Source organism: Anarrhichthys ocellatus, unplaced genomic scaffold (assembly GCF_004355925.1).
Source record: "Anarrhichthys ocellatus isolate YVR2014 unplaced genomic scaffold, GSC_Weel_1.0 scaffold86, whole genome shotgun sequence".
NCBI classification, from domain to species: domain Eukaryota; kingdom Metazoa; phylum Chordata; class Actinopteri; order Perciformes; family Anarhichadidae; genus Anarrhichthys; species Anarrhichthys ocellatus.
In genome coordinates this window covers 360,312-387,339 of record NW_022280116.1, presented here as the reverse complement: position 1 = coordinate 387,339, position 27,028 = coordinate 360,312, and the positions used below count along the sequence as shown (strand labels likewise).

General features: G+C 43.6%; 1 protein-coding gene and 1 pseudogene across 1 annotated transcript; both read left to right on the top strand.

The window, feature by feature from the left end:
• The first annotated feature begins 14,816 nt into the window (after nt 1-14,816).
• On the top strand, nt 14,817-22,214 carry gjc4b (gap junction protein gamma 4b). The gene is made up of 3 exons (XM_031875093.1): nt 14,817-15,000; nt 19,400-20,579; nt 20,690-22,214. The coding sequence occupies exons 2-3, from the start codon at nt 19,433-19,435 to the stop codon at nt 20,701-20,703; spliced, it is 1,161 nt and encodes a 386-aa protein (XP_031730953.1). The 5' UTR covers nt 14,817-15,000; nt 19,400-19,432; the 3' UTR covers nt 20,704-22,214.
• A 1,476-nt stretch (nt 22,215-23,690) lies between these two features.
• LOC116398568 (protein NLRC3-like) overlaps nt 23,691-27,028 on the top strand; it is a 7,495-nt pseudogene continuing 4,157 nt past the window's right edge.

The window sequence follows — 27,028 nt, the reverse complement described above, 5'->3', positions numbered from 1 at the left end:
GGCTTTCTGTCAAGACTTTATTATCACATATTATCTGTTATAATAAACTATACTTCATTCACTTGTCTCTGCCCGATTGAACTCACATTTCAGTATCAACAGACCACAGGTTATATTGATTGTCAGCTGGCATTTCAGTTCTGAATGACTTAAAAATCAGTTCCTCAGGGGAAGGAGTTTAACGTCTTAATTAGCCAAGAATGTTGCTGTTTAAAAATGGTTGTAGTGACCCAAATATATTGAATATGTAAAGTTAGAAACTGGAGAAATAAATGCAGAAGAACAAGATATTATTAAATTTCTTTGAGTTTGTGTGTCATGTTAGTGGTGGGTTAATACATTCAGTCGTAAATGACAAAAAGTCATAATAAAAGTCATAATAAAATATATTATTTTGATGGTCAAGTGAAACATTCTCATTATGTCCCTGCAGCTGCTGCGGATTCTAAAGTTGAGCAGTTGCATGTTGTTTGTTTCACATGAATATCAGGTGTCAACCTGAAAGCTCTAATAATGAGCCAGCTTTTACAAAATCCTATATTTTTAACTTTCCTGCTATTTTAACACCTCTATAAATACAGTGGCATTACAAAAGAAAATCCAGCAGCCTATTTGCCTTATGAGCTGTCAGTTTGAATCGGGACCACCCAGACAACCCCGCCTGCTCTGTTTGCTTTTGTTTTTATCTGGTCCGTGGCCAGGGATTAGACTGTGAACACACCACTGAGAGGTCCTGTATTACAATGGGTGTTGAGCTGGATGAGAAAACAGTAGCCGGTGTACACACTTTGCCAGTAAAGCTCACTATTTGTGTGTAAGTGGCACGCTGAGCCTGAGCCACCTGATGTTTATGATGTTTAGAAATTCATAATTGCAATCAAACCTTCTTTTCAAATCAAAAGTATTTTTCCTGCATATTTCTATCTGACATTGAAGTGCAATGAAGTGAATGAAGTGCAAAGGAGAAGTCGTTAAAAAATGCGTTTTATAGTTTATAAAGTATTCTTGACATTTTGTTACACAGCAAATTTCTTTAGGGCATTTCCAAGGACCAATCCATTGTTAAAAGTTACCACCGGATCCTTTAAAAACTCTGACTCAGTACTTTCATTAATGTCCCTGCTGCGCAAAAGAGTAAGTCACATCTCCCCCGCTCTCTTCTGTTTTATTGAACATTAATCTGTGATAGACTGCCATCACCAGAAGCTCGGCCTGTCTGCAGTGCAGTGGATGTGTGTTTTGTTTTTCTCTGTAACGACCTGAAACCTGTTTCAGGGAAATATAACCACCGATGTTAGCTGTACAATCTTACCGAGGACAGTCCACTGCCTGCTAACTTGAACTAACTTCCAAATTCCTTTTCTTTTAAGCTTGAAGGCCAATTTGAATAGCATGTTGCACATGACGCCTATTTTCACATTTCATGGAATTCATTTTCTTTAAAAAAGTGGTATTTCAACAGACCCTGGCCATTTTTACGACAGTTTTGGGTGTATGATACTGCTCGAGCATTGGTCTCTCCGAAAAACAACGAATCCAACAATGAGGGTCAGGCTGAGTATCGAGTTCAAACTGTAATGGAGATGAATAAAGTTTACACAGGAAGGCTGTGGTGGAAAAATGATTGTACCCGCTGTTGAGTCTTTTTAAGCTGAAATGAAGAATATTGTCAAACAGAACTTGTCTTTTAAAAGTATTTATTCTCTGGCCAGAGAAGAGGCACAGTTCTACAGAGTCACTCAGTCTGCAGAAGTGTGCACTACAGAAGTAAAAATCACACAGAGTTATATACAAGAGTGATCAAGGGTGGGGGCCTGTGTACTGGAACATCCTGTTTCAGGCCGTGCAGGCCGTGGTAGTAAAGTATAAGAGGTGCTTAATCTGTGTAACAACAGACACACATACATTTTATCCTTAAGGCATAGGACATGTGAATATACAATAGGTACTTGTTACCCAACACAGAGAAGAAGAGGATATGTGTGCAGGCAGTCAGCTGTTGCATGGACCACAAGTCTCATGATGCAAGCATATGATAGACTGCATGGATCACAACAAGTATATATAACAGTTCTACTTATAAGAATATAAAATACTAATAAGAATATCAAGTTTCCATTCCACAAACAGCAAGATACATTTGAGCACGTATGTTAACACAAAGGATGAAAGATCTACTGAGTTCAGAGCAAAAGTACAAGCACTTAAGCATATACACAATATACAAAGACATTTTCCATTACAAGGCTCAGATGTAAAAGGCAGACTCACAGTGATTCAGCATTTGGGTTTCAGAAAACTGCTGTCTGTTGGAGATGACTCTATGTCTTCTCAGTTTAGTGTCTTTTTTTTAATCTTGCCTCAACGATGTCTATTTTGTAATCGTTTTTTTTTTCTTTCCCAGGTGCACATAGTCATGAGTTGAGGCAGCGTAGGACAGAAGGTTGTTTTCATGTTCACAAGTCTGGAAAACTGTTCCACATTGTTGTTATTTGACTGTTGGGAGAACGGCTTGTTTCACATGACTTTTTTCATTCTTTTCTCAACTCTGTGGTATCGTATTACGCACTATGCTCGTGTCAGTTTTGGGAGAGCATAAGAACAAACAGCGCGGACTCAGGATCTGGTTTTATAAGATGACGTCAGATGGTCTTATTTTAGAACCCAAACTCTTTTTCCTTCAATGGGAGGCGGGTCCATTGGCCTTCTCGTGAGGAGCCAGAGGCTTTGGGTTGGACTTCCAGGTCCAACCCAAAGCAGCATATATTTAAAAAAAACCCAATTTTAATCAACCGCTGTGCCATTTAGGATATTTTCGAGCATTCAAGTCAGGCTTAAAATAATGTTCTCTCACAGAGCAGAGAGGAGCCGGGGAAATGTTATGCAAACCCACACACTGGTAGTCTGTGTGTTTAAGAGGCTGAGAAAAGGTTTCAGCTATCTGGGTTTCTCAGACAAAACAACCCTTTTGCCAACATGTACACTCCTTCAGATTTTGGCTGGATTTTTCCCAAAAGCAGACTTTAAAACTACACCAGTTCAGGTGATCCTACGTGTATTTTAAACTAAAATGAAAAGTCACCAAAACAAGCTTTTCCTCTTTTTTTTCTACTGGTAAAATGGGTTTTCCCTTCAGCAGTTGTCTAAAAGGTACTCCAGAAGTGTCAGGTGACAGAAAAACAATTGTTCCTCCCAGGAGCCCCGAGCCAAACTAATCAACAACAGGCAGGTCGGGAGGAGGGTGTGTCTGAAAAAGGTTTTGTCTGAAAGCTATTCAGGATGAGAAGGTTGAGTTTGCAAATGCGTAGTGACCCGAAGGACCACAATCAAAGCATTGCACGACAACGAAAAACTGAGTGCTCATCAACCTGACATGTCACAAGAAATGTTTGCATTCTCAATAAGCTGAAAATATTCTGTAATGCCTGTGGCCAAGTAAATCTTTTTGAAGTATCGTTGTGATATTGACAGAGCACTCAAGTCTGCCACGCAGTCGGCATTTTTCTTCTTTTGATTCCCGTGGGAATAAATCATGTGTAACAAATTCACAGCAAATATATCCCATGAGGCAACAGTCCAATGAGCCAGAGGGCACAGCGAAAGAAAAGGCCCGTCTGTCAAAGACCAGGATTCATTCAGTGACCTGGAAACTTCATTCTTCTTCATCCGGTGGAACCAGTTCAACCCCCATCCCTCATAAAAAAACAAATATTGACCCTCTATAACAAGAATGAGCATCGCATCATACCAGCCATAATAAATGTGCAGGCCTTACAGTGACGCTCTATTTACACGGTGACAATAATATACAGGGATAGACACACATCAAATACGACATGTTTTCACCATTGTATTATAATAGACTCTCAGTGAATGGTCAGGATTTGGTGACTCAACAACAGCATTTGTTCTCAATGCCCATGTGATCCATGACTTTGCATAGAATACCTGTTTAACAAGAGGCTGTGGGTGAGACGTGTGTCTTCAGTTTATCGTCACCTCTTCATTGTTAGGGTTGTTGCATATAACACAGATATCTTTGTCCCTCTACAATAGCTTCACTTGCGCATAACCCAGCCTTTACCTCTCTGACACACGCTCACATATTCTCATGCGCTTACACATACGAGCTGCTCACTCCAGACACAAACAACCTTGCTTTCCAACAGCCTCTGGCTTTTTTTGACTTCCTGTTTTCCCGTTACATTACCGAAGTCATCCAGTCTTTAGTTAACTTGAACTTCAACTATAGCTTAAACTTGATTATAATCGTCATCTACATTAGGTACATATATGAAATGTAACCTCTGCATTTAACCCATCCTTAGCATATTAGGAGCAGTGGGCTGCTGTGAAGTGCCCGGGGAGCGATTTGGGGTTCTGTGTCCTAGCTCAGGGACACTTCGGCACAGGACACGTAGCAGCCAGGGACTGAACCTCCAACCTTGCAGTTACCGGACGACCCTCTCTACCCCATGAGAGTCAGTTAAGTGCTTTAGGCTAAAGTGTTCACCAATAGACAGCAACGCTGTTGTGAGAAACGGCCAGAATGACCGAGAGCTCAGCGCAAAAAGTTGTTTTTGTGTCCGCACAAATGGATAAAGTAATAAGTGGAACTTCTAATGAGCCAGGAAGGAAACCTCCCTGTTAGCCCAGAGCGCATAATTGGCTATTAGCATGTAGCCGCCTGGTGAGAGCCATGGATTTTAATCATGTTTAGAATTGTTTTACGCAGACACTGGTGTTTGAAGGTGAGGTCGGTTCCCGGTTACCGTGTTTTTATGGCTGTTTGTGCCAAAGCCAAGCCAAACCTTTACCATAGATGGTGTCGTAAGATCACTGATATGGTGATCAGATCAGAAAAAGCATTTTTGTGGTATGATAGTTTAATTTAGAGGGCTTGTTGTTTGTTGGGCGTCCAGCACAGATACGTCCGCCACCTCGTAAGATTGTGTGGCGAAAGTGCCCAAAGAGTCGTCGCTAACCATGCTAGCTGAAAGTGCCTAAAGCAGTCGAGATCGTTAATGTGTCTCTCTGTCTCTGGTTGATTTCAGTACATGTTAATGTTATTAATACAATACAGACAATGAGGTTTTGTGCCCTTAAAATGTTCAGCAGACACAAGTAGTATTTCATCTTTTGCCAACGTTATTTAAAAAAAATGCTATTCTGTGTTAGGGGGCCCTCTGTGCTTTTAACCCATGCTGCCGGTTTAAAGTTTAGGACAGTGGCTCTCAAAAAAAAGTGTCTATAAAAAAACGCATAAGACTTTTTTCACCCCCTAACCAGCGTAAAACATTTTTTGGGGGGGAACAGGGAGTTTGGCGGTAGTTAATGTTAGCATTGGAAATAGGAAATAGGAATATTGAATATATAATGTAGTTTTACATTGCATTTATTTATTGAACTTCTTGTAGTATTATTATTTAGGAATTATGCATAACTGATATTTTAATTAACTTTTTTTTTTTTAAATCTCACATACACCCTGCAATATTCCACAGTACCCCTAGGGGTACTAGTACCACCAATTGAGAAAGACAGGTTTCGGACACACAGGTCATTTACCTGCAAGAGCTAGCTTATTACTGCTAATAGCTGCTGTTTCTCATGGAAATACAATTTGTCATGAAGACTATATGAAGCAGTGGGTAGTCATTGTGGGTCTCGCCAGGAATAGAATAACTATACTTTAAAACATGCAGCTGTTTTGTGGCTTGACTGGGAAAAACAAGTGGAACGTTTCTAAATTATTTTGGTGGAGGACACAACTGTTACGTCGACTATAAATCTGCCACTATGTTTTTATGAACAAACATCCCCAACCTCCTTTTTTTGTCAGGGAAATCCACAACATAGATAAATAGAAGGAATAAATCATTTTAAAAGACTCACTGTGTTTGTCCTTTGGTGAGACATGGTTTGCTCATGTTGCACAGACAGTCTGAACTTTTTGTCATCTTTCATGTTTTAGTTCTTGAGCCAAACCACCAGACCCTCCCTTGGTTGGTGACCAGAAGTGACGTTAGATTTTAGAATTGTTCTGATGTGGTCTCAGTTCAGCCCAAAACATCGTCACATTCATCAATAGCCGACATTGACGCTCCTTTACATTGAATTAATTAGACTACAACAGTCCTCTTCTTTGAACAGCTGTTCTTTTATAATGTTGATGAGAGAGAAGAGGTCACTCAGACAATTAAACATTTTAGGGGGTAGGCTTTGTGGCAATGATAAATCACATTTGACCAGAATATTTTTCAATATACTCTCTGATAATGAGAAAAAACATATTGCATTTAAAACAATTTGTATATGTTTTTTGATATATGCTTTTTAATGTTGCACCACATAATATTGTATATAAATCTCTTCTTTTTTTTCACAGCTGATAAAGCCGCCCTCACCGACTGTGCCATCCTGGAAGCCTAGCCTCACGTAAACAGCTGTTTAACTGATGGTGAACTTTGTCAGCACTGTTACTGTTGTTTGAGTTGTTTATACTGTTAGCAACCGTAGCTGCAAGCTGCAACACTGACTCATGGTACAGTGTTCTGAGGTCGGAGGAAATTTCACAAGAATCACAGATTCAATGAAATCATGACAGGAAAGTCCACTGCGACTGACGGTCTTTGGTCCACTTGCAGTGTAATAATAGTAACATCATGCCGACAACATCCCATTTTTGGTGACTCACATTTTAACTGAGTTGCTGCTCCACTTTAATATTTCTATGGTGGAATGGGAAGACAGTATGAACCTGACACAATTTCGTTTTAAGTTTTAGAAACACTAATTTCAAATCTTTTCACTACAATCTTTAATGGCTCTCGCTCCCCAGGTGACTTTATTAGGACCAGTAAAATGTTCTAGAGATACCACAGACATGTTGATTAAATGTTTTTATTTCAGTATGAACTTGTTTATTCTAAACGTTGGTGTTCTTGGTTTCAGCTGTTTGCTGATTTTTGACTGCATAGTACCAAATCAGTTTTGGACGATTTCCCTTTGTGTCCAGGTCCTGTCCAGTCGTCCCGAGTAAACAGAATCTACTGACAAATGCATTGAAGGACCTAAAACAGGCACAAAACAGTTCCCTGAGCAGTCCCGTTAAAAGCAGTTGTGATGTCTTCCTCAATGGAACATCCGTAGTTGGAGTGACTTGTTATTCTGCTTAGTGGATGTCCTTAAGTTCATATCGCAAACTAAAATAGGCAGTTCTCAAATTCAAGCATGGGAAGTGTGTTGTGTATAAGGTTGCTGTGCGACACATGGACAGTGCTGTGTATGTGGACAGTTTCTTCCAGTGGGGGCGTAAAATATCTGTTATGTGAGTTTAAAAGAGCAAAGTCAGGAGCGATTTTACGTCACCCTTTCACAATGGGCTCACAACAGGCTGTCGATGCTGTAAAAGAAACCCAGACCCTAAAGACATCCCCTACCTGTCTACAAGTCATTGTCACAGTGAGTTAATGACTGCTAATTTACAAACGCATATCAGTGCCTTTATTTGTGACCTCACCCTCAGGATCTTGATCTCAATGAGGATATCTGCATATGGTTTGCTCTCTTATTTCTATGTATAAAGGAACAACGGCGTGATAATGGGGAGCTACCCGACCCATTGCTGCACTTGTGTGAAATGTAACACCCCATTTAGTATTCAAATTAGAGGAATTCCTAGATTTGAACCTTTTGTTAAGCTGCCATAGTGGATCAGCTCATTCAAATCTACACTATTAAAACAAGCATCACGGCAAAACTGCGTCTCGTAGTCGTAGTCATAATTTTACGGCAACGAGGAGTAGTTCTGACCATGAGGAGCGTATGTGTAATATGCCTCATCCAGCCCCAAAGTCTGACTTTGACCGAGTGCGTAAGCTCCGGGGTGTAACAAATAGCTGTGAGATTCGGAAAAAACTCTCATTTCATGACATCACCACTCAGATATGAGAGGGCAGGGCCTGATGGACTAAACACATGTGCAAGAGAAGAACCATGTCCAAGCTGTGTGAGGAAGTCCAAACGCATGTTTTGAAACTTAATACATCTCATCATTCCATCAGTTACTTGGGCATTTGAAAAAGAAAGTAAAAAGAAAAAGTTGCCCGCTGTGTGAGTTGATTGATGGATAAAAAGATTCACAACAGATCCTGGTATATGAAACGACCAAAAAACCCAACTAAATATGGATTTCAATTCAAATGATTCCACTCTTAAGTGATGTTGAAGCTCAGCCTTCACGCTGTATTCCCTCCAAACACACAAATCATGCTTTCCTCTGCAGTCTCTGCAGCTTTGATAGAGTATCTCATTTTCCTGTCATCCAGTGGAGGAGGAGCTGTATTCGCTGAATCTTAGCAGTTTTACTCAGCCCATCATTCCTCTCTGTCCAACTTCACTCCAAGACAATATGGCTGCCAAGTCTTTTACGCAGTTATGGCTGTTTGGGACATGCTGACATCACCAAAGTAGCGGCGGGGGGGGGGGGGTTGATAGTCTGAATTAAAGGCGATTACTTTTTGCAGTTTGCCAATTTGTTTGATGCTTGGCCCTTCAACGAGCTAATAAGAATTCAGAATGGCATTTCTGAAAGACGGAGGACGCTCCATATAGAGATAAAACAAAAAGTTTTTAGTTTTTTTTTTGACAAGACACGTTGGGTGTCATTGGTTGTGGAAAGAGGGAGACGAGCTTGGGAGCGTTCAAAGTTACAAAATCTCCAAACCAGATGCGGGCAGCTGGAGAATTTGAGATACACAAGGAGTCTGTTAGAAGTATCCACATGCACACAAAGATAGTTAATTGTGTGGGAGTCTTTACTCCCATACAGTTGTTTTCACTGGTTATGGTATTTTCCCATCAAGTAATTAATAAGGAGATAATAATTTCTCATGAAATGATTTAAACATCTCTAGGCAAGCAGCAACAGTTTCTCTTAAACAGCACACAGCTGCTGCTCTGGGAGTTGCTGGTATAAATCTGAAAAACAACATGCATGAAGTGTTTTGGTTGCTTCTTAATTCAAACCCTGCATCTAAAATTCAAGTAAAACACTTCACAAAGGAGATTTATGGGTGCATAGACTGCAAATGCAAGGAAGAGCGTGCTGTCCAGAGACGTGACTGCGGGGCTCAGAGGCCATCCTCAATAACCCCATTTCCTGTCCCTTGAAGCGATTCTTTTTTCCTCTCTCTCTCTCTCTCTTTAAAGGACTGCCGTTGCTCTTCAGCCTCAAGCACATTGGCTCCGAGGCAACAAAGATTGCTCCGTTATAACCAGTGTGAAACTCTGTTGTAAACTGTTGTGCTGTAACACTCTAATTTAAGAGAGCTGAAAACTCAGTCGCCCCTGTGAGAACCTGGACTTAACGGATAGGGTTGGGTTAAGATGTTAGTCTTTCAGCATGCTTCTGAGCTGAAATGACTTGTGGAGAGTAGCTCCCTGGCTAACATTTAAAGTGTGCATTAAGCTGGCAAAGCCTCATGGCTGACTTGATTTTCCTTTTTCAAACATTGCTAGAGCCTTTTTTGGACATGTTTGGAAAAAAAAAGGAGACAAACACCTCAGGGAAACCCAACTGCAGCGGGGCGGTGGGTTGGGGAGCAAACCCGGTTAAGCTGTGGCGGCTAAGCTAACCGTCTCTGCACTAAACTGAGCAGGTTAAGTCCCACATAGTGCTGGCTTAAACAGTGTTGGAGCACATGTTTCTCGTGATGCAATAGAGAAGTTAAAACAACCCACAGGGCAATCGCCGGGATTCAGGAAGTGCACTTCCGTGAGTGTTAAAGCTTATCAGAATGCAACATACTGGACGGCAGTTTATAACATTCTGAGACAGGAGTAAAAAATTAACATGGTTGCAATTTTATTTTGTTTGGTTGTTTGGCATTCTAAAATTTTGACAAAGCTGATATGTGGCGGACAGAGTCGGCCCATTTAAGTGAGTATCTTCCAAAGGTACATGTTTTTTCAAGTCCTTGTGTTACTCTCCCTTAAATGCAGACGGTGAACACTGTCTTGGGAAACATCAAGAGCAAATTCTGTCTTAAAAATCTGAAAAATACCCACTACCCACTACCCACACTAACGGTTTATCTCGTTGTGCCGGTCTCCTAATAGTCACGTAACAGATTCAATTTTTTGAGAAATTACAGTTAGAAATTGCGCTTTACATTTTGATGGAAACATAGATTTAGCCTGCAAACCTATAACTGGTGCTACCGGTAAATTTGTGTGTTCAATTCAAATTAAGACTAAATCAAAGACTTTAATCAATTTACAGCTCATTAAAATGCAATTAGACGAGTGGTTGCAAATATACAAATGCTTTCAATTGGATCTGAGCGATAACTATTTTCCTGCAACCCACAGAACAAAGCTTGCCTCTTGCATTAACACACAATAGAACAGAAACCTAAGCCACCTGTTTAGTTTAAGGAGAAGCTGTTGTTTGAGGGACAGATAATCATCTTCGGGTCCCGCCATCACTACACCCAGCCCCCGACACCCTCGCCGCCACCATCTGCTCCGGGGGTAGGGCCGTCTGTTTCCATGGGAACTCTGTACCCCTCCTCCCTATAAGCACTGAGGTTTCTTTTGTGTGCCCCACGCACATGTACCCCGTCATATACTGAGGGGTGCTCACAATGGGTTTCATAACAGTATAATGGACTATTTTTCCACTATCAGACAGTTAAACTAGGAGATTGTATTACAGATTAGATGATTTGGGTAATTACAGCACAGGAAAGATAAAGAAAAGAAATGTCTCTGCTGAGGACATTAGTCCCCCTCCCCCATGAAAACAAGGTGAGCTTGCAAATTAAGGCCACCCACCCCTTCAGCCCCATGCCTAGTCACCCTGTCCCCCTCCACAGACCGTCCCAGGCAGGAATAGGAAGGAGCAGTAAATCAGAAAAAAGAAATTCAGAGACCGCTCTGAGGAAAGATTGTATCCACTCACTGAAAGGGGTTAAACATAGAAGTCCCCTCCCACCACAAAGTTACTATGTTAGCTACTATGCAAAAAAGCAGAGAATTGCAACTTTAAAAACTTAAAAATCCACCTAACTTTATCAGTAAGCGGTCCATTGTGGTAGCGAGATTAAATCTAATATGACTTTGTTTGAATAAAAAAAAGAAGCTGTCGACAATCTCTGGTAAGTTCAGTGTATGGTACACACAGAGGACTGATGAACACACTTCTGCATAATGAAGTGAATAAACGTCATACTTCCTGTTGCCACCGTGTGCAAAACACAGCCTTCCAAAATGAGTTTGTGACCGCAGTAATTATATTGACTCTCCTTGGCGTGCATGGACCAACACCTCTGGCTATTGCTGTGATATCTATGGGTCTGTAGGCGTGATATACGGCACCTCAGAATACAGAATGCTGAACACGTCAGCCCTGCAGATTGTCAGCACTGATTTATTCTGGCTTATGTGAGGACATGTTGTCCATAACTCGTCTCCAACAAGCCCAATCCTTCTGTATCCGTCATATTGTGGGTTTAGGTTAAACTGAGTAATTCTGATCTGAGGGAGAACCTTATTAGGCACCATTTGGGATACACAGACTCCTAAACAGCACACAGATGGAAAACATTAGTCTTGCTTGGCAGGCAACTCAACTTCCCTGTTATACTGTGAATACAAATGTAACAATGCAGGCTGGATTTACTGCTGAACTTAATTATTGATAGTGAATAATTGCCAGAAGCCTTACAGGTGCAGGTAGATTTGTGACCCAAGTACGGATGATTGAAGAAAGGAATTGCAAAGAATAAAAAACAGCGTTGGGGAGTGGACAAATGAACAATAAAAACCGTTTCACAACTGCCAGCTGCAAGAGAAAGGAATTCCTCTCTGGCGCACTCAGCGAAGACACGGCTGGTCTTTTACTTTTTATTTTTTTTAAGCCATCTTGGATGGTTGCCAGCGTAAAATTGCGCTAATGCCATTTAATGAAAATGAGTCATGCTCCCTTGTGCATTTTTTCCTGGGTATGTTGGCAGGGTGACTGCCTCGAGAAGGCAAGTTAAAAGATTAAAAACCAGCAAGAGCATGCAGCAGGCATTTCTGCTAACTCAAACATCCTAAAGTGGCCATTTGTGGGCCTGTGCGGTTCATCTACTCTGAGAAGATGGTGTTAACACGGAGAGGAAAGGGAATCCCTTCGCAGTGTGTTTGTAACGTGGTGATACATACACACATCATCTCCTGCATTAGGCAGATGGGGAAACGCAATGCGACTTTTTTCCCCCATTGTCCTGGCCCTCTAAAGCATTCCAGTTGCCACCGTTGGCAAATGAGCTGACGAACAACTGTCTTAAGAGGGACGTTGTGGCTTTCCTAGAACTTGCACAAGCATTCAAGCACAACAACAGATGTAGGCTGACTCTTCCATCAAAAGTGGGTTTGTATGTGTGTGCCTTGGTAGGAAAGCAAACATCACAAGGGGATGATTCACGGTGGGTGAGGTTCTGAAGCAAACAAGAGGGCAAGTCTTGAGCAAAGCCCTTTCACCTCGAATGCTGCAACATCGTATCAACGGATCTGTCACCGCAGAGGGAAAACTGTCAGTGAGCAGCAGTCGTAAAGAACAGCCAGTACAGTACAGTTTTTGTGGTAAAACAGAGACAAAAATAGTATGGAGCAGTAACAATAACAATCGAGCAGGGGTTAGACCATATACACACCAATGAGGAGGAATCATAAAATGCTATTTATGAGGCCCACGCTGAAACACCACAACAATAGGAGAATATTTAAATCTCCTCTGTTGGGTAATCACAGGCCACTGGAGCACATTGTGTATGTCATACATCAGCATTTACGCAATCAACAGTTTTCCACTTGACGATGAAGAGCTCTTTTTCAAAATTAAATTACTCTGGAGGGTGTTTTTGAAAAGTTTTTGGGGTTTTGTCAGCTTGGATGAAATATGGAGAAACACAACGATGGCTTTATTCGAGCCCATCCAACCCTCTGGATGCAAACTGCGTCGATGCGTATTCGTCATAAAAGCGCATCCTAACGTAAACTGCACCACTCTCTTTCACAATGTGGCACGTCTGAGTAGCATGCTCTGCCTTGAAAATGACACCAGTCAACAGACAACAGTCAATACACCCTGCCTCAAAATAAAGGAAGTGAAAAACAACCCCCGTGGCTCAAGGGGCTATGACAGTACATTAACAATAAGAACGTCATTGTTCTGTATAAACACGGACAAACCAACTGTGAGGGTTGACATTAATCCTTACATCTGAATTCTAAGAAATAACAATTCCAACCAGCGTACGTCAATGTCAAGTATAACTGATTAACACACAAACATAAAAATATTCTGTATTAGCAACAAAAAAAAAGCTCATTTAAGATCGAGGTCTGAGGGAACCACGAGGCCGGGCTGGGCAGTCTCCAGATTATCTTTCTCTGTCATTAGGACTGCGGTTTACCAGGGCACCCCACATTGCACCCTATGAATAAAAGCATGCTTGTGGTTCACAATAGAGCTCCACTGCTCCCTGGGAAGGGGGGGAAGGGCATAGCATTCCTCCACTGACTCCCTGTTTGCAGCAGATATTAAACAATATCTCGCCGCTCGCAGTGAGCTCTCACCAGGGCCGCGGCCAGATCTCTGCGGCCCATTCGCGACAAGCAACGCGTAGAAGTAGAGTACACGTGCACGTGTTTTTTTGCTATGTGGAGGCCAGTAAGCAATGAAGACAGGCATTTCAGGAGATTCCGGGCAGAACAATGTGATCATTGAATTCATCGAGCGACTACCTCAGGAGACCGATGCTGACTGGATGCCTGCAATATTTAATCTGGGGGTAACTGCACATTTCTCAGGTCACAACGGTGGGGAAAGTGCAGCGTAAGCATGCTGGAAACTCAACTGCTAAAAAGGAAAACCTCACCTTTGATTGAGTGTAAGGCTCATACCATACTGTAGATGGTAGATACCACTTTGTTTTCTTCCTCTCTGAATAGCAAGTCCAGGAGTTAAGACACCGGCCCATTCACTTTGTGATGCATGACACGGCTGGTCCAGACCCCTTCAAGTCCTTATGGGGGACATAAATCCTGACGTGACATTATTAACAAGCATTATTACGTGTAGGGTGTAGCTTCAAAGAGGTGCTAAGGAGGGGGCTGAGGAAATACACGTGCCCCCTGCCAAAATAAGTGCGACATGGAGGAAGAGGCCTCGTGGTAGCAACTACTTCCGAACATCTGCATCAGCAGGAAGAGGGGCCACTCAGTAGCCTCACAGTTTGCTCTTATGTTGCTCCACATCCCAAAGGTTAGATGATGATAGACCTGCTTGGCTGACAGCTCTTGTGTAACTGATGCTATCGTCACCTGCTGCTCCAGGCGCTGTGGGCAGATCACACATTTCTTTAATTCAGGTTATAACATGAAGCACCTTTAAAATGACTTTCATGTGCGTTCTGTTGATAACAATCCAAATACTTTGCATCAACTGAAAGTTGTGCATTTCAAGTACTAAGCACAGTCTTTGAATTTCCAAGACCTTAATATTGCTTTGTTCACCAAATATGAGGCATTCATTATTATTATTATTATTATTATTATTATTCTAATAATTTTCCTTTTGAGTCCTTCTGGAGCCATAGGTTATTCTCAGTCTCAGAGTCCAGGGTAAAGTTCCAGCAGAAAGGATTGCTACAGGAATTCTGGCAGTTTTCCTCCACTCTGTGCAGACAAGGGGGTGGGGTGTCAAAATGGGAGGAGGAAAAGGAGGGGGGTGCTAGGAAATATTCTTTGTCCTCACCCCGCAGTACAGCACACAACTGGAGAAGGACACGGGCTCCTCGCGGAAAGGAAAAAAAACTGGATGTCTTAATATTAGAGCGGGAGGGCTTTATTTTAATAAAGAGAAAGCGGAGGAAAAGCTCTCGAGATAAGAGAGAACTTCGAGAAGCCGCCGCGTCAAAGCAGGAGGACCCAAAATCACGACTGACGGTAAGATAACGCACACAATCAAATAAATCGCGATAACGCGAACGCGGCAACATCACCACGTAGCTCTTTAGCCTTCGCTAACAACGGTGCTTTAACCCAAGTTATATCTTTAACTTTGGGGAGGAACGGAGAGTAGCTTTTTTTTCCGAAGTTGCTAGCTTGATTTCGGCTTTTTTCATAACCCGTATTCACAAACCCAGGGCCAGGCAGACGTATTGTTTTAACACGAACGTTAACATAAATTCACGCGCACAGGCTGGCTGGACGCAGCGCTAATCCAAACACGCCAAACAATTCGACCACATTTCTGAAATTATTAGCAAGTTACGGGCATACTGGTTGTTGTCATAGCATCACATGCCATGTAATTCTGCTGGTATGCAGAAAATGTGTTTTGTCCTCGTTTAATGGGCTTCTTGACTATGTCGACACGGGTTGGTGATGGAGCAACGCGTCTTGTGCCCCCCCCCACACACGTACGTCTTCATAGTCTGGAGAATAGTGGCATTTATATTCCTACTTGTAGCACTACTTGCTGACGGTGTCCAAACAGTGTGGCGCAACGTTACACCGTTAGCTCAATTAACCATCAATGTGTGGCGCATGTGGAGTCGCGCGCGGTGACGTTGTGCCGTTAGCCACGCGGAGGATTTTTTTTCTCGTGTGGTTCGTGTAAATTTGATTAATGTAGTTCTCCACTAAACATTTTTATTGTCTAAATAATTAAAGCACCTTATCAGAACGTGACCCACACCTCATGTTCTGACCTAACATAGTTTCTACAGCGTTTATGGTATTATGTCTCGTGGTGATATGAAGGGTGAATTACCCCCCTCCTCTTAGTTTTACCAGTCAGTCACTCCCCAGTTTGACCCCCATGCAGGTCATTTTTCTCTCTCCTGGTTTCCTCTCTGAGCTCAGGGCCTCTCAGCTGTAGGGCTTTGGGATAAGGGAGGGATGGCCATAACTAGACTCCCAGATGTGAGAGCCACAAAAGCCCCTCTGTTCTGCAGCGCTCATCAGTGTGGAGACACTGCCGCTTGACTTTGCTCCCATAGCCTACTCAGACACACCGGTTTGAAGTGCCACAGACAGATGATGCCTCCGAAGATGGTGCATAAACATTGACATGTAATGTGGGTAGGAAGCACGGTCAGAATTGATGACACAGAGTGTTGTGTATTTGATGGACTTTAGACAGACTTCCACAGAGTTTTTTTTATTTGGGAATACTCAAGCTTCAAGATATTAACATTAAAGAAGCCATGCAAACTTTTTATGGTAATTAGTAGTCATCATAGTGATAAATTCACCAGTGAGTAACAATCCAATCCAAAATGTTCAGTTGTACGTGTAACGATCCTCATCACAATGTGTCGACAAGTATCAATATTGGTATTGCCCTAAAAGAGTTCCTTTGTGAACACATGTTGTTTGCCCTGACAGTAAGATGGGTAGAAAGTTGCTACCAGGAGCAACGAGGCAGAGGAGCGGCACAAACACACCAGGCCCGAGATGCCTATGGAAATGACGACAAATACAATATTGTAGGAAAGAGTTACAGACTTGAGCTTTAAAGTCAGATTATTCCCCCTCCCTCTGTGTGCTTTTTAAAAGCAAACGTGGCACACATTCTCTCAGAGATGTGGGCCTGTGGTTTTCCTTGGGCATGGATGTCGGCTCTGACAGTGGCTTGGGGGCAACTCGCAACCGTTAACCTAGATTACACGCGGCAAAGTGTGCCGTTGACTTTGACGTCTGTTGCAGCCTGACATTTTAGGTCATTTGATGATGACGACGTCACAATAAAGCCGATAATGCAAAGCTCTGCAGTGACTCGCAAACTTTGATTTCACCGTGTATGACATTTTATTTGTTGCGAGAAAAAGTCCTCCGTATCCACGTTCAGTTTGAAAACCACAAGCCTCCACTGAATGGAGGCTTTTGTCAGTTATCTCGATGTGGAAACCCGACCCTGCAGTCGTCAGACGTTCAGGTGTAGCTGCAGGATGCAGTATCGCGTGCAGTGCTGTAGAAAGCCACAGATGAAGGATAATGACAATGGCAGTCTTTGTGAGCAGTAGGTAGGAGACCCACACCAAACAACTATGCACGGGACATTTGTGGAGAAATGTGTATCAGTCAATCAATGATCACCTCAGAGAGTGTGGTGGAGCCACCGGGTCGAGAAGTGAGTTCACTTAAAGCGGGTTGTTCTCAGTGGTCGTCACACAATGGCAACTGGTTGTGCCTTATTCTAACTCTTTATTTTTCTAAGGACGGTTTCCTCCTTAACACCAAGCATTCATACAGCACTCCCATTCACACCTGGGAGTCAATACAAAGCGCTCTTCTGGAGCACTTGGAGCTGATGTATCATCTGTAAAAGCTACACAGTGTTACTTTTTATGGGATTGTTCCAAAGTACATGGTCTCTTTGCATCTTTTTTATTCAGCGGAGAAGTGTAGATCTGTATGGAATTATCGGTTTTCAAAACGTTTTTGCTGAATTATACTGAAATGGAATATGTGAATATTACACTGTTGCCCTGGAAGTGAGTGAAGAAGGTTGCTGGTCCTGTTATTGAGTTGAGGTTTAAAAATAAGTTTATGTAACTTCATGAGTGTCTTTCATATTTACACAGACTATATTTGTTTGACTCCATAGCTCTTCTATAGATTAATTTAGCAAAATGGATGAAGCAGCTGGTCTTGAAACAGAGGAAAGACTTTTATTTTTACATTTTTTTTTAAGAAGACAATCATTCCAGTCATCGAAACAAGAACAGGTCTTTGCGTTCACATTGCAGATAATGATTTGGTTACAGATGTAGGTGAAAACATGTTCTTGAACCTGTAAATGTGTTGTCCCTTCTGCATGTCTTATTTAGATCCAGCTAGTGTTGTTCCTGTGCAAACATTGTCAATTATTCATATTTTGGCTTCCAATACAATGTAGAGATTTAGATTTGGTTTGACAATCGTTGGCATTGCATAGTTTTTCATAGCCCTTAAGCTTTGTGTTCGTCTAGAGTCTATTTTGTTCATAGCATTGCTACTTTAAGGTTAGGATCCCTATCCTTTCCTGAGGTACCAACCAGGCAGGAACTTTAAAGAGATTAAATATGCTACCACTACTGGTAAAAAACACATTGTTAAAAACATCAATGTCCTGTTTTGTGCCAGCCACAGCGAAGAATTCCCAAATGTGCCATTGGCTACTTGATACCTGCTTCATCTTGTGGTAATCTGAGTTCGGCCACTGCAGAGTTTCTCTGGATGGATAACGCAGATTCAAAGATTTGTGTTTTCACAAAATACAACTCCAGATGTTAGAGTTGTGAACTGGGTCTGACGCCGGAAGGTGAGAATGGTGTAATCTTGTAAGTCACAAGATTACACCATTCTTGTAAGTCACAAAGACTGTTGTAGACGAGCCTGGCAAGTTTACGGCAGCGGTTAATTACTCAGAAGTTGTTTATGAGGTTGGTCACAGATGGTGTGAAACCAAACCACAGGAACTCCTCGTTGCCTCTTTCTTGTTTTTTTTTACTATCTGCTCATTACGCTGTTTTGGCAATCTTTTAGTCGGACCGTGACGAGACACTCTGAACACCGGAGCTCATGAGCTTTTTCATTAGTGTGATAAAGCCCTGAGCACCTTGCCTCCATGACTTCACTTCAGTCTTTTTACATGGCAGTCTGGGACCTTCTCAGGGATGTCTGCCTGAGCATGCCCTTTCTCATGGCAGTGATAGTTGTCCTGGGATGTCTCAGCTTTGTAGCAGTGACACAATAGCTCCCCCATGTGGCTATCTGGTGCAAACACATGGGAGTCAATGACCCTGTTCACACCTGGCACTGGAATGCGTCTAGAGTGACCGGTGGTGATTGGATCTCATTTTCCCCGTTCTATGTGCAAAAAAGAAAAACACTCCGACGAGCTATTAGGCTATATAACTTTATATTAATCTATTTTGCTGAGTTGCCTCTTGATGCAGTGTAAATGTCTAGTGCTTTTATTGTGAAAGGTCAGCAGAAGGAGTGAAGTCGTTATGTGCTGTTGATGACAAAGTGGCAATAAAAGTGATTGCGATTTATTTTGTAACCTTCATAAAGTATAGGCGCAATGTAACCCTCGGCAACACAAGCTGTTGTTGATCATTTTCCTTCAGGGGGCGCGCACACACACGCACAATATGGGCCAGGTCACATTCACGTACTGAATTGCTAAAAGAATGGGCGTATTAATTTGTTTTCATGTCAAATGTTTTGTTATTGAGACTAAATGTTTTCAATGATAAACTAAATATTACCATCGCGTGCTCTCCTTTTACCGTTGTTTACCTCTTATCATTTTGTCATCCGATTTGAATTTCTTTCCTCCTCTTCTGCACAGGTCTGAGAGGTTCCCTCCCGTTCCAGAGGCAAAATGAGCTGGAGCTTCCTCACGCGTCTGCTGGACGAGATTTCCAACCACTCCACCTTCGTGGGCAAAATCTGGCTCACCCTCCTCATCGTCTTCCGCATCGTGCTGACCGCCGTAGGCGGCGAGTCCATCTACTACGATGAACAGAGCAAATTCGTGTGCAACACTAATCAGCCCGGTTGCGAGAATGTGTGCTACGACGCGTTCGCGCCGCTGTCGCACATCCGCTTCTGGGTGTTCCAGGTGATTATGATCACCACCCCCACCATCATGTACCTCGGCTTCGCCATGCACAAGATAGCCCGCATGGAGGACAGCGACTACCAGCCGCGGAACAGGAAGCGGATGCCAATTGTGAACCGTGGCGCCAACCGGGACTACGAGGAAGCGGAGGACAACGGGGAGGAGGACCCCATGATCCTGGAGGAGGAGGAGATCGAGCCGGACAAGGAGAAGCCGGTGGCGGAGAAGCCCAGCAAAAAGCACGACGGGCGGCGGCGCATCAAGCGCGACGGCCTGATGAAGATCTACGTGTTTCAGCTGCTGTCGCGCGCCACCTTCGAGGTCTCGTTCCTGTTCGGGCAGTACATCCTTTACGGACTGGAGGTGGTGCCGTCGTACGTGTGCACGCGCTCCCCCTGCCCGCACACGGTGGACTGCTTCGTCTCCCGCCCCACGGAGAAAACCATCTTCCTGCTCATCATGTACGCCGTCAGCGCCCTGTGTCTGCTCTTCACCCTGTTGGAGATCCTGCACCTCGGCATCAGCGGCATCCAGGACTGCTTTTGCATGCCGCGGCCCCCCAGCCCCCGGCACACGGCCACATCCAGTCACAGGTCCTCCATCTGCCGCCAGCCGTCGGCGCCCCCGGGCTACAACACGGCCCTGAAGAAGGACCCGTCGGGGAAAATGGGCTTCAGGGACAACCTGGGAGACTCGGGTCGCGAGTCGTTCGGGGACGAGGCGTCGTCACGTGAGCTGGAGAGGCTGCGGAAGCACCTGAAACTGGCCCAGCAACATCTGGACTTGGCGTATCAGAATGGGGAAAGCAGCCCGTCGCGTAGCAGCAGCCCCGAGTCCAACGGCACCGCGGTAGAGCAGAACAGACTAAACTTTGCCCAGGAGAAGCAGAGCAGTACCTGTGAGAAAGGTGAGGCTTCTTGATCTTTTATTGTTGTATAAATTCGTGCTTTTGATTTTTAATCTTTACTTTGTAGATCAATATGAAATGCTTCACTGACACCATCTCTCTGTACACAGGTCTCCGTCCATAGGTTCTCACGAGCCCAGCTGACACTGTAGACTTGAATTCACATCAGGATCAGCGAGAGGACATAAGGGAATCAAAGTGTGTGTGTGAGAGTGTGAGAGTGTGTGAGTGAGTGACATTACATGTGCTTGAGGTGGATGAAGTCAGCCCAAGCCTTCCAGTGTTACGACCGGTCGAGCATCGAGTCAAACGAGGAGGAGAGCGGCCGTCTCGAACCCAGCAATACTTGAGACGCCCGTCTGAAGATCCAAAGTGCTTACAAACTACCGTCGTGCAGCAAGAACGGTTTCTGGTTATCATGTACTTCTCCCTCAGGGCAGCTATTTGTTTTTATATTTTTTTATTGTGAGACTTTAGAGCGATTAGTTTTTTTTTTTTTGTTTGTTTTTTAAAGAGTTTGTCCTCAGTTGGAAGTCCACAGTGAATGCATCTCAAGTTTGCCTTAGACCTAAACTGGAACTCTCGTTTTATGGCATTTTGTTATGGTATGGTCAAGCCCGTTGTAGTGCAAAAAAACATGTTTAAACTGTAATCTTGTACTTTTGTGAGAAAGTGAATCGGTGAGTGAGATGCAAAAAAAAAACAAAAGGTTAACGGACAAACGCACCACTCGTAGAAGAAAGGTACTGGAGCGATTGTTGTGCTGATGAAGACTTTTTGAACAGTTAATATTCATACAAAGGTTTCTCTCAAGTGTGTATCAAATCTTTTTTTTCCTTCAATTGTTTTGACAATGTTGGCACCGCACTCAGCATTCCCAAGCCTGGTGCTTCGATGGTAACTGGAACACACTTGGGAGGGGGCCTCTGTCCAAAGGAACAAAGAAACCTGGGTAATGCTTGAAAAACATGTAACTCTTGATATCGTCTTGCTTTGTTTAAACATGTATTTGAACTGTTCTTTATTTTTGTATTGAGTATTGTGGTACCGACGAGCGGCTCTTGTCACTGTGGCAGACATGATTTTGACTTTAAACGAATGACATTTACTGCTGTCTTAGTTGCCTACAAACCCGTCTGTAACCGGTGTGTTGTGAAAGTGGTTCGGTACAATTTGAGTTCAACTGCAACCATTTATTTGCATTTTCAAAAAAAAAATATGGACAACCTGCAGCTTATGTCTTTATTTACACATCGTCTCTGGCCAGCAAACATTTCATTTTTCCGTACGGACCTAGATTTAATTATATCTTCAAGCTAAATAAGGGAAAAATACTGTTTTGGTTGATGTTTCACGTCTGAAAGTGCAGATTTTTTGTGGATTAGTGTCATCGCTGTTCCAGAGTCCCAATGAAGGTTGTAAACCATGTAATCATTTCAATGTGAAGTCAATGCCTTGAACGCGCTCTAAGACGCCATCTTTTTGTATTCTGAATCATACCCACAGTGCCAATTACTGCCAACTCAAATATTGTCATCTCAAGTTATTTTTGAACAATGCTTTTTGTACTTTTTATACCTTTTGTATCGATTGTACTCTGTGGTTAGTTTTTAAAATAAATTTTTTTCAACAAAACAGTTGTAGTGTGGTAGTAATGGTTTCATTCTGATAGTATTACTTAGCATGAAAATAATTTAAGCCAGCGTCTTGCTCAAGGACACATCGACATGCAACTAGCGTAGCCAGAGCCGGGAATCAAACCGCTGAACCTCTGATTGAAAGACGCCCTGCTCTCCACTACAAGAACGAAAGTTACGAATGTAACTACGGTTCTATGAATCCTGGATGACCGCCGAGGCAGTGCTTAACACTGGATATCTTCTGTCTCGCGCATGCGCAGGTCGAATATTTATACCAACAAAGTCACCTGTGACCTCGGATGACCCCCGTCGTCTATAAGTTCCGGTGTCATCCTGAGTTCAGTCCTATGGAATCTTCTCGCGAGTTCACGGGATTCCAAGTGACCAAGAACTCTGGCGGTCATCCAGGATTCATAGAACCGTAGTTACATTCGTAACTTTCATTCTATTTCATCCTTACTGACCGCCAGAGGCAGTGCTTAACACTGGATGACTTATACCAAAAGAGTCATGAGGAAGCACAGTAACTACCTCGTATAGCTCCGGCAGAGAAAATTGGCAAAAGAACCCTCCCCAGTGGGTGAGGGGTGGCAACGTTAACTATGTAGTGTTTGGTGAATGTGCTCGGTGATGCCCATGAGGCCACAGCACATAGATCCTCCACAGGCACACCTCTCAGGGCTGCCCTTGACGTGGAGACACTCTTGGTAGAGTGACCCTTCACCCCGGATGGCCGAGTGCAGTCGCTCACCTTGTATGTATAGGCAATGGCCTCCACTATCCAGTGGGATAGGCGCTGTTTTTTAGAAGGAGCACAGCCCTTCTTAGGCTCACCATAACTGACAAAGAGCTGCTCCGACTGCCGTATGCAGGCGGTGGCTTCCACATAAGCTCTGAGGGCCCACACTGGGCACAGCAGCCTTGACCTCTCCTCTCTCAATGGGGGGGGTCAACTTTGCCAGCTGGATAGGCTGGTTGATATGTGAACGTATCAACACCCTTAGGAGAAACACTGCATTAGGCCACAAAGTGACACCCAAGCCATCTGAGTTCCACCTCAGACATGATTCTTTCACCGACAGGGCATGCAGCCCGCCCCCACATTGAGCTGAATTGACGGCAAGGAGAAAAAACCTTTTGGCCGATAGCCATCTCGGCTCCGCCTGTGCCAGGGGTTCAAAAGGAGACAAGCATAAGGTGTCCAGTACCAAGGGTAGGTCCCATGCAGGGGAGACCGGCCCTTATCTAGGAGGGACTGTAGAAACTCAGTACAGCAGGCACGGGGCGCTGTACTGGGACCTTGTTCTGAGCCGCACACCAGTCAGAGAACAGCATCCACTTGTCGGGCCCTCCCGTGACCCATAGTTGAAGGCGGCAGGGATTGGAATGCCAAATCCGACCTTCTAGTTGCGACAGGAGATCCCTCCTGTCGGGGAAGAACTCTGACAAGCGTTCAGCAAAATTAGAGGGAATGGTGGAAAGGCATAAAGAAGATCCTCTGGCCACGTGTGAGCCAGGGCATCTTGACCCAGAGGACTGGTCCTCTCCGTCAGGGAGACCCAGTGGGGGCAGTGGGTCGACACGTCTGGATGCAGCCGCCACTCTCACGGTGGAGGCTTGTGACGGAACAGGAAAACCACAACCTGGTTCCGTTCTCCTGGTGGGTACATTGCCCACAGGCTGGTCAGGCGAGGGGCCTCCCAAGTCAGAAGGGCACAGTGATCCCCGTAGCAACTTCTGCAGATCTGGTGCCCCATTGATAGTTTATGTGAAATCACAGCAGAGGTGTTGTCCAACCGGACAAGCACATGCTTTCCCTTCAAATATGGAAGGAAGTGCTTGAGCGCTAGCTCTAGAACCTTGACCTGCCCCTGCGGTCTTTGAGCAGACAACTGCCCCCAAGCTGTCCTGGTCTGTCACACTGCACCCCGCCTTGAGAGGCAGGTATCTCCCGGTGGAATGGAACCGAGCCCATGGGGACACTGTTTGCCAGATATGCACTCTCCCTCCATGGGGATAGAGTGAGTAGGCACTGTTTTGATATTATTGCCCTGTATCTGTGCCACTTGGAATCCAAGTGAAGGCTGTTCAGCCATCTGCAAACCCAAGGGAACGACAGTTGAGGCAGCTGTCAGTTTACCCAATAGTCGGAGAAAAGGATGTAGGGCAACCGTCTGCCCCCTCGGAAGGGGGAGAGGTTGTTGTCCACATGCTGGGGCGACAGACAGGCCCTCATAGGGCCACACTAATGAAGGTTATGCTCTGAGAAGGGCTCAGGTAGCTCCTCTCCATGTTCACCTTGAGGCCCACCGGGCCACGTGAGAGAAGGCGAGCAGTGTCCTGTGGCGCCTGAAGCCGGGATGGCGCCCAGGTCAGCCAGTTGTCTAAGTACGGCAGTATGTTCACGCCCTGTGATTGCAGGGGGAAAGGACAGCAGTAACACACCTTGTGAACACCCATGGGGAGATGGGAGAGTCCGAATGGAAGCACCCTGGACTGAAAGTGGTGGAAACGTAGAAACTGCCTGTGGTGATGCACCATGGGAACATGGGAATAGGCGTCGATAGACGTGAACCACTCTCCCTTGGAAATCAAAACATGGTCCACGGTTTCTTCTTCTCCACAAAATTTACACTTTCCATTATTATGCTTTCTAATAACATAGAGGGAACTGTTCAGACCAGTATGGCCATTCCTTAGTCTTGTCATAATCATCTCCTCTTTTCTAGTTTGTCCACTAGATCCTGCACTCCCAACCAATGGTTTAATTTTAAACAGATATCTTCCTTTACTCCCTTTATTACATTCGTTCTGACATATCTTTTTGATTTGTCCCTTAATCACCACTTTAGCTTCTGACTTACTTATTAACGGTATTTTACGGTTATTAACGGTATTTTTCCCACTCTTCAAAGCCCTTTTTGCTGCTTTATCTGCCTTCTCATTGCCATCGACTCCAACATGGACCCACACAAAATTAACCGCTATCCGCATTTGATGGATTCTTAAAAATGATTGTAGAATTTCAAACAATAAATCCTCTCTGCTTCTGGAGTGGCAAAATGTCAAACTCGTTAGCACTGCACATGAGTCTGATGCAATCACCACTCTCTCTGGCCTGACATCCTCTACCCACTGTAACGCAATAACTATATGGCCATCATCTCACATGTAAACACAAATAAATCATCACTAAGTCTCTTCCCACACTCCAAATGGAATTCTGGGATTACTGCTGCTGCTGCTATTCTACCAGTTTTAGGGTCTTTAGATCCATAAATCTGTATTTAATTGTGGTAACTAATGGATGACTTGAATATCTTACAGTTTCCCCCACTTTCATCTCTGATCAGTTCAAGGAGGCCAAGATCAATTTCAGGCTGTGGCAGTAACCAAAGAGGAATAGCTGGCAGAACCACAGCTGGAGAATAACTGCAGTAAACCTAATTCACTAGCCTTCTTCTTAATTAACAACCCAACCAAAGCTCTGTGTTGGCCTTTTTGTCATGTTCCCAGCATGGCTCGATTGCACTCATTGTTGGATGGTTGTTATGCCCTTGTAAACTGACCCAATATGTCATCATGATCTGTATTCTTCTCAACTCCAACGGCATATCCCCCATTTCTACCTGCAATGCCGGCATAGATGTTGTTTTAAAGACCCCACTACATATTCTTGACGCTTGTATTATATCCAGTTTTCCCAACAAGGTTTTAAACGCCGACCTATATGCCACACATTCATAGTCTAGAACTGATCTTGGGTGACTGTGGCTAAGTGGAGTGCAGGGCCGTCCTTCAATCAGAGGAGCGGCGGTTCGATCCCCGGCTCCGCTAGGAGCATGTCGATGTGTCCTTGAGCAAGACACTTAACCCCAAAATTGCTGGTCTTTAAGTTTGGATGTCTTTTTATATATGTAACTATGTTATTATTATAATTGAGGATATAAGATTGGGCATATTTTAGTTCTTGGATGTCATATTTATTTAAAATTTCTATAAATAAATATATGTGAAGATAGCATCATTTCTAAATCATACAACCGTAAATTTAAGAAATTTAAAAACTGAACCAACTGTCCAAACATCACAGCTACATAAACAGGCTACACACGGAGGAAAAGCAATGCTGCAAGTTTCCATCAGTGATAATTGTGCTTTTCTTTTAATACGTTTTGGGATGCTTCACAATCATTAATCGATGGACACATTCCAGTGCTCTGACTGAAAAAATGTAGGATGTAGGCTTTCTCAATAAATATCTTTATTTACAGATGCTGAATAAATAACCTTATATATTATTATTGTTATTGCACAAAATGAGACTAATAGCCAACAATCTAGCGTTAAGTATTACAATTAGACAGAAAATTAGGATAAAAAATTTTATATACTATATTTATCCTGTTAATTAAGGATACATTTGTCTCTGCATTTGACCCATCCCTATATGACTCACGCTGTACGTCTGACTCACTCTGTACGTCTGACTCACTCTGTAGGTCTGACTCACGCTTTATGTCCGACTCACTTTGTACATCCGACTCACTCGGTATGTCCGACTGTCTGTCTCTCTCTCTGTCTGTCTGACTCACTCAGTACATAAAACTGTATGTCTGTCTGTCTGACTCACTCGGTACATAAAACTGGCTGTCTGTCTGTCTGACTCACTCGGTACATCTGTCTGTACGTCTGACTCACGCTGTATGTCTGACTCACGCTTAATGTCCGACTCACTCGGTACGTCCGATGCACGCTTTGTGTCCGACTCACGCTTTACGTCCAACTCACGGTGTACGTCCGACTCAC